The following is a 7524-nucleotide window of genomic DNA, read 5'->3' as shown; positions in this document are numbered from 1 at the left end:
TTCGTATATATATTTGTCCCCATTTATTTCTTTCAACTCTTTACAAAAAAAGATGTACGTCAAAATATCTAAATTCTGAAAAGTCTAATTCGAATTAAATCAAAATTATTTAAATTTCCTTTCAAAATTTTCATATTTTTGGATGGATCGAATATGATTATTTGAAAAAAATCGGATGTTCAGATTGGATATTTTAAAATCCGAATTTTATATATTTGTATTCTAATTAAAATATATGATTATTATAATTATGAACATAACAAGTCGAAATATGTGTTCAATAATTGTAATAGTATTTGGTAGTACTCCGATTTTCAAATTGTTATTGAATTTCAAATTTATACATTACTGGTATCCGATTTCAAATTTTAATTGTACAATTTTGGTGAGTTTTATAGTTCAGATTTTGTATACTTAGACAATTTAAAGCAGATTGAATTGTAAAATTTCAAAATTTCTGATCAAGTCGAACTGAGCAATAATCCGAAATGCTCACCCTCAGACCATCCACTACGCGTCCCGCGCCGGGCTCGCGTCTCGTCCCGGAGGGACGGGTCCTCCGCGGGACGCGTTGCAGCGACCATCCCGTCCCTAGCCCGCGCCCGTCTCGTCCCGTAGCCCGTCTCGTCGAGACACGGGACGCGCTGTCCCGCCACGCGCCAGCGACACGTGTCTCGTCCCCATGCGTGCGTGACGCCCACTCGCTGGCCCGCGAGTGAGCGTCGTCACTGATGACGCAATAATTCGTTTTTTTTTTAAAATTCGACTTTTAATAAAAAAAAATTCAAAAGGTAATATTACCGTTAAATTTTTATTTTCGTTTTTTTATTTTTTTAATATTTTACTCTATAAATAATCCTATTTCATACTCATTTCAAACACAAACACACATCTATTCCTCTCAAATCCTCTCTATCACTCCAATTTCCATCTTCAATCAACTCAAACAAATGGATCTTTTTGAGCAAATGCGTCAATTAATGGAACAATCACTCGAAGAAGATCGACGACGAGAGGCGGAGGAAGCCGCGCCACCCCCACGACGCTCCCGGAAGTACATCAATCGGAACCGGGAGGAAGCCGCCGCACGGTTAGTACACGACTACTTCTGCGATAACCCGATTTGGGGAGATACCTACTTCCGTCGCCGTTTTCGCATGCGGAAACCGTTTTTTAGAATTTTAATTATGTCTTCGTTTTTTTTTATTTTAAGTTGTAATGTTGTTTTAATTTTAATAAAGTGTGTTTGTTTAAATTGAATTGGGTTGAAAAAAAATTATAAATGAAATTGAATGAATAGTAATTAGGGGACGGTATAGAGACGGTTAACGGACGGAGCGTTGCAGGTTCCGTCCCTTAGTTAAGGGATGGATGGAAAAAGGACAGTGGGGCCCTTAAATAGTGCTCAAATAGTAGTTAAGAGACGGTTTAAGAGACGGTATAGAGACAGCGTAGTGGGATGAGCTTAATTAGTCTGTAACCTAGAATACATTTTCAGTAAATGTGCATTAAAAAAATTTCCATTAAAGATGCATAAATTCTTGATTGCAAAGTGTCGGTTGAGAACATGGGATTTATCAATAGGCAGGCAGGCAGACTCTCTCACACACACATATATGGCTGACTTGATTTGAGATCTGTTTCACGCATTCTGGCAACAAATCAGCATCCTCATTCTGACCTTACTCGCCACCCACCGATTGCTCCTCTCTTCCTTTCCACACTATCTAAGTAACCTATCAATTACTCATCACATTACCTTTTCTTTCTGCTCTTTCATAAACACCCCCACCTTTTGCATCCTCAACACAGGGATCTTCAGGTTTCGCTATTTCTTCTCTCTCTCTCTCTCTCTTCCTTTACCACTTGTCAATATTCCATTGTGATTTCGTATTTTTTGGATCTGTTTATGGAAAATTATACTCCTAATTGCATTGTCTTATGATCTGTTTATTCCATTGCTCTTTTTGATCGCTCGTAAAAGTTACTCTTTCATCTGTGTTTGTTTAATTTTGCTCAGATTTCTTTTGTAGGGTTTCCAATTGAGTTGGATTTTCAGTTATTTTTTTCCGCAACTATTGATGTCTCTATCACTAGGGGATTTCACATGTTTCTGATCTGTATGAATGTTTGTCTAATTTAAGTTGCTATATTTGTTACTGCCTCTTCTTTGGAATCATCATATGATCTATTTGGATCTAATGAAACAGTGATCTAATGAGGAAATAACTGAGCAAAACAGATGCAAGATATGGCTTTATTAAATATGTAATGGTGTTTAGTATTATGCTGTGTTATTTGGGACAATTCTTCTATCAACTGATCATTTTGATACAGGAATTGCAGTTTTATTTTTGATAATATGTTTCTAACTTTGTATTGACTGTGTATTGTTTGCAATTTTTGTTGATCTTGAGTTGTATATTTGTAATCCAATTCTTAATTTGTATTTCTTTCGGCTTTTGCAGTCTTAGCTCATCACGAATTGGAGCTTTTTTCTGTGTGTGGTTCGAGTTCAGTGGGGATCATGTTCAAGCAATCGCCTCGTAGAAACCAGAGGAATAAAGGGATCAAAGTGAAGCATGTATTGCAGATAAGTCTGCTTCTTGGAGTTGGGATCTGGTTGCTTTACCAGGTGCAGCAATCTCGCACTAAGAAGCTGTCTCTAGAAACCACGGATGTTTCAGGAAAGATACAGGATGTGGCCGATAATATTAAGCTAGGGCGGAAGCATCTCCAACCGAAGATAGATGGTGAAGACGAGAGGCCAAAAGAGGATCAGTCGGAGGAACAAGAGCAGTTTGATGATGAAAACAAGCCAGATGACAGTTGGCAGGAGAAGGAGAAGCCAGCAGGAGAGAGTGAGAGTGAAGTTGATGGAAATGACGGAGCAGGGGATAGTAGGAGTGATGGTGAAGAGAAGGAAGTGAAGGGAGGTGAAGAGAATGAGAATGGCGAAGGTGATGTCAAAGAAAATGGGGACAGCGCTGAAAATGGAAGTGTGAGTAATGAGGAGAAAGACAATGGTGGTAATGAAGGGGATATAAAAGAGTTTACGAGTGAAAAGAAATTGGAGAGAATGAAAGCTCACTGAAGGAATTACGGAGAATGTGAGTCTGGACAAGAGTGAAGATACGACACAACAGAACAACAGCGAGGAGGAGAACAAAACTGAAGAAACTGCAGGACAGAATGAGAGTGAGGAGAACAAAAATGAAGATACTGCGGGGCAGAATGAGAGCACAGAGAATAAGGGGGAAGAAACAACAGGACAGAATGAGAGCAGTGAGAATAAGGGTGAGGAAACAACGGGACAGAATGAGAGCAGTGAGAATAAGGGTGAGGAAACAACGGGGCAGAACGAGAGTGGTGAGAATAAGAGTGAGGAAACCATGGGACAGAATGAGAGCACCGAGAAAAAGAGCGAAGAAACCGAGGGACAGAATGAGAACACCAATAAGAGTGAGGAAACGACGGGGCAGAACGAGAGTGGTGAGAATAAGAGTGAGGAAACGACAGGGAAGAATGAGAGCACCGATAATAAGAGTGTGGAAACCACGGGACAGAATGAGAGCACCGAAAAAAAGAGCGAAGAAACCGGGGACAGAATGAGAACACCAATAAGAGTGAGGAAACGACGGGGCAGAATGAGAGCAGTAGAATAAGAGTGAGGAAACAACGGGACAGAATGAGAGCAGTGAGAATAAGAGTGAGGAAACCACGGGACAGAATGAGAGCACCGAGAAAAAGAGCGAAGAAACGACAGGGCAGAATGAGAGCACCGAGAACAAGACTGAGGAAACTACAGGCCAGAATGAGAGCACTGAGAAAAAGAGTGAAGAAGCCGAGGGACAGAATGAGAACACCAATAAGAGTGAGGAAACAACGGGGCAGAATGAGAGCAGTGAGAACAAGACTGAGGAAACGACAGGACAGAATGAGAGCACCGAGAATAAGACTGAGGAATCAACCGGGCAGAATGAGAGCACCGAGAACAAGACTGAGGAAACGACAGGGCAGAATGAGAGCACCGAGAGCAAGACTGAGGAAACAACAGGGAAGAATGAGAGCACCGAGAACAAGACGAAGGAAACGACAGGCCAGAATGAGAGCACCGAAAACAAGACTGAGGAAACGTCAGGCCAGAATGAGAGCACCCAGAACAAGGCTGAGGAAACGACGGGGCAGAATGAGAGCACAGAGAAGAAAGCTGAGGAAACAAGCGGTGATAATGAGAAGAAAGAGAACCAGTGAAGGGCAGAATGAGAACAAAAGTGAAGAGGGTGAGGGTGTGGGTTCAAATGTGACTCCTAACACCACTGAAAGCAATTCTGGAGAGAGTGGTAGTAGCACTTCGTACAACGACAGCAATGGCAGCGATGCTGCTGGAGAAAGCAAATCATCTACACTTCCTCAAGAAGACAAAGAGGCTAATACGAACATTGACACCCTTCCACAAGGTGGAGAATCCAACAACCATGAGGCCACTGCCATGTGATGTTAGTTTGTACTTGACAAGTCTTCTTCTTTGTTGGTTTAGATTCTTTATCCTCTTTACTTTGTTATATATATTGCAAAAGCAATGCTTGTACTATTTGTATCATTACATACTGATGAGACTTATCTAGCAGCATGCTGTATCCAAGTTTTTTGCTCATTCATGTTAATGTTTCGTGAATATAACATTGACAGTGTCTCCATTCTTATGCTACTTTTTTTTAAGTTACAACTCACACATACCCGATGTGATTTGAACTCCTCAGTCTATTGGAAGGGTTTGAGTATTTAGTCTACAACAGTGATCTTCTGCCTATATAACCACCAGTAACTTTGTTTTCATTTCCATATGCTCAAACAATCTTCCTAAGCTACGCCATTTGATTAAAAATAGATCAAAATGTAGGAGTATGTTTTTTCTTACTGCATGTAATTTATTAAAACGGTAATTACATCTGAATACACGACTTTTGTCAAATTCATATTTTGCACATGTTATGTACTTAACCGAATTGCCGTACATATCCAACCACATTGTGTTGTGCATCAATGTTTTAACCTATGTAAACATTTTAAACATCCTCATTAATACGTTGGAGACAACAGTGTGAAAAACAATTGAAAGGTTGAATGTTTGGAGACATCATTTTCAGTTCGTCACAAACCACAATTTGGTGAAAGTCCATATATTTAACGACAATAGCCCTCCCCCTGTATTAATATGCGCATATGGTAAAATAGTTCTTTTAGAGCACACGAATATACATTGGCACAATTGCAAGAGCTTATAAGTTTTACTAGAGATGTGTTCAAATGATAAAACGCTTAAGAAAGAACACTGTATAGGCTGCTTCATGGATTCAACAATTTTCTTTCTTTAGCAAACACAAGGCAAGTGAGATTGTAATCTGATACAGCTGCACAGATGCAGGAAGAAACCCAATTCAATTATTCTTCAATTTCAGTTTCATTAAGAGAAAATAACAGGTTATAAAGGAGAAACCATCAAAACCGCATTCCAAACCTCCTGGTTCGAGAAATTATCAGCTGTAAACACAACATACTGTGTGGAATTCCAACAGTACAAGTTGCAATGTGCAGAACAGCAGAAGAAACTAAAACACCGATTATTCCGACAGCCTCATTGAATAGTCCAACAAATCAATGGTGCTTTACCTCAAATAGACCATCTGGACCTGCATTGCCACATATCCAAGTCAACAAAATTTGATCACTTTTTCAATCTAGAAATAAAATAAAACCAAAAGCAGGATTTTAAGGTTGATGAATGTTCATATTTGCATTACTCTCATAAGGAAATACATTAGATAATTTATTTATGCACCTATAACAATCATCTGTGAAGTTATATAATGTACTATGCCACCAAAAGTCCAAAACCAATAATGCTGTAAAGTTAAATAATGTATCTATGTGTATAGTTTGTAGGATGTCCTCAAGAAAGTCCACACAGAACACCATCTATTCAGTGCAGTTTACCTCATTACATAGAATAAGCATCTCGATATTTTCAAATAAAAAGATTTTAAGTGTCCAACAGCAACAAATAGCTGAATTCCGATAACTAGGAGTTGGAAAAGTTACGAGCAACAACCAGTTATCTCAACTACTTTTTTTTTTACCTTGAATCTCTACTACATTCTATGAGAACAAATTCAGAAAATTACATTAGTCATATTAACAAAGATTATCACTTTTGCCATGGATGGAGTATTTGGCAAAAGATTTGAGCCTCTAATACAAGTAAAATTATTTCAGAAATGTAAAACATGGTCATTTCCGAGCATTCTCCCATTACCCTCAGCAACACATGGTCGTTAAAAAATGACTAAGCAAACTAACGACCAACACACTCCGGTCTTTATCATGTTAAAAAGATTCCAATATCTTTTAATCAAAATTGAAGATTAGTCTAAAAAATGTTCCCGATAAGTATTACCAGAAAGATAAACATTTCATATAGGAAATCATTTAAATATCCATACACAAAAAACAGTAAACACACACCAAAACCAAACAAGATAGACAACATTGACAAAACAGATACTATGAAAATAAATCATAAGAATATGCAAGCACTCACCCCAAGGAAACTCCTTGTTGCGGATATGCAAATACGGATATGCCTGCAACAAAAAAAGTTACAGTATATCAGATCAAGATATACATTGACAATTCTCCAAGGTCTACAATTTTAGGATTTTAAATATATAGTAAAATAAATAAATAGAATATCAAATGCATTTGAGACACATCTAAACCAAATTCTTACAGGAGGTTCGTCATGGTGGGCATGGCCCTTGGAGAGGATAAAGATAGCGAGACCAGAGCATGCCACTATTCCCAAATATGTTATCTTCTCCCACTTCGAAGCCTCAGCTGCATTCAACACCACAAAACAAATAACAGAACGCAATCAGATCAAATCAATCGAGTCCACCGCTTTCAATTAAAAAAAGCAGTCGAATCATACACCATCAAAACCTAATAGAGAAGAAAATCTATACATAGAAGGACAAATGCCATCGAACCCCAAAATCCATTTCCCCAGATAGAGAAATTAAAACCCTAGATTCCATAGACACAAAAAGGAAACGCACGTTCAAATCGCAACCCGAAAAACACATACCAGCTTCGTCGTGATGCGATGAAGCGGAGAAAGAGCGCCTGGACGCGGGTGAGACGCGAGGGGTGGATGCGCCACCGCGTAGGGCTGAGCGGAGGCCAGATCTCATAATCGCCGAAGCCATTTTTGTGTTTTTTTATCCTTGTGTTTGTTCGATTTAATGCTTCAGTTGAATACTTGAATCAGTATATATTGTGAGAAAAAACGTGCTTCCATAACAAATGAAAGTCGCTGGAAAATCCTTAAAAAGCGTAAACATAGTCACATTGAAAAACAAAATATTTACTTGATTTCCACAAAATTTCAATCATTTACAAAAGCCCCCACACATTTCAGAAAATGGCAACGATACCACCCTCGTCAATTTCCATTTTTTTCCC

The 7524-nt window shown here is 38.8% G+C and overlaps 3 protein-coding genes across 3 annotated transcripts; 2 read left to right on the top strand and 1 right to left on the bottom strand.

The window, feature by feature from the left end:
- Positions 1-1584: 1584 nt before the first annotated feature.
- On the top strand, positions 1585-4685 carry LOC121791753 (uncharacterized protein DDB_G0290685-like). Its single transcript, XM_042189603.1, has 2 exons — positions 1585-1822; positions 2469-4685. Exon 2 carries the CDS (start codon positions 2528-2530, stop codon positions 3092-3094), a length of 567 nt encoding a protein of 188 aa, XP_042045537.1. The 5' UTR covers positions 1585-1822; positions 2469-2527; the 3' UTR covers positions 3095-4685.
- On the top strand, positions 3393-4254 carry LOC121791755 (autotransporter adhesin BpaC-like). The gene is made up of 2 exons (XM_042189605.1): positions 3393-3626; positions 3688-4254. Exons 1-2 carry the CDS (start codon positions 3393-3395, stop codon positions 4252-4254), a joined length of 801 nt encoding a protein of 266 aa, XP_042045539.1.
- A 667-nt stretch (positions 4686-5352) lies between the features above and the next one.
- On the bottom strand, positions 5353-7319 carry LOC121791754 (cytochrome c oxidase subunit 6a, mitochondrial-like). The gene is made up of 4 exons (XM_042189604.1): positions 7148-7319; positions 6791-6897; positions 6602-6644; positions 5353-5693 (listed from the first exon to the last, which is right to left on the bottom strand). The coding sequence occupies exons 1-4, from the start codon at positions 7266-7268 to the stop codon at positions 5659-5661; spliced, it is 306 nt and encodes a 101-aa protein (XP_042045538.1). The 5' UTR covers positions 7269-7319; the 3' UTR covers positions 5353-5658.
- Positions 7320-7524: the final 205 nt, after the last annotated feature.

Source organism: Salvia splendens, unplaced genomic scaffold (genome assembly GCF_004379255.2).
Source record: "Salvia splendens isolate huo1 unplaced genomic scaffold, SspV2 ctg90, whole genome shotgun sequence".
Taxonomy (NCBI): Eukaryota; Viridiplantae; Streptophyta; class Magnoliopsida; order Lamiales; family Lamiaceae; genus Salvia; species Salvia splendens.
The sequence above is the reverse complement of the archived record's forward strand: the minus strand, read 5'-3'. Positions and strand labels throughout refer to the sequence as shown.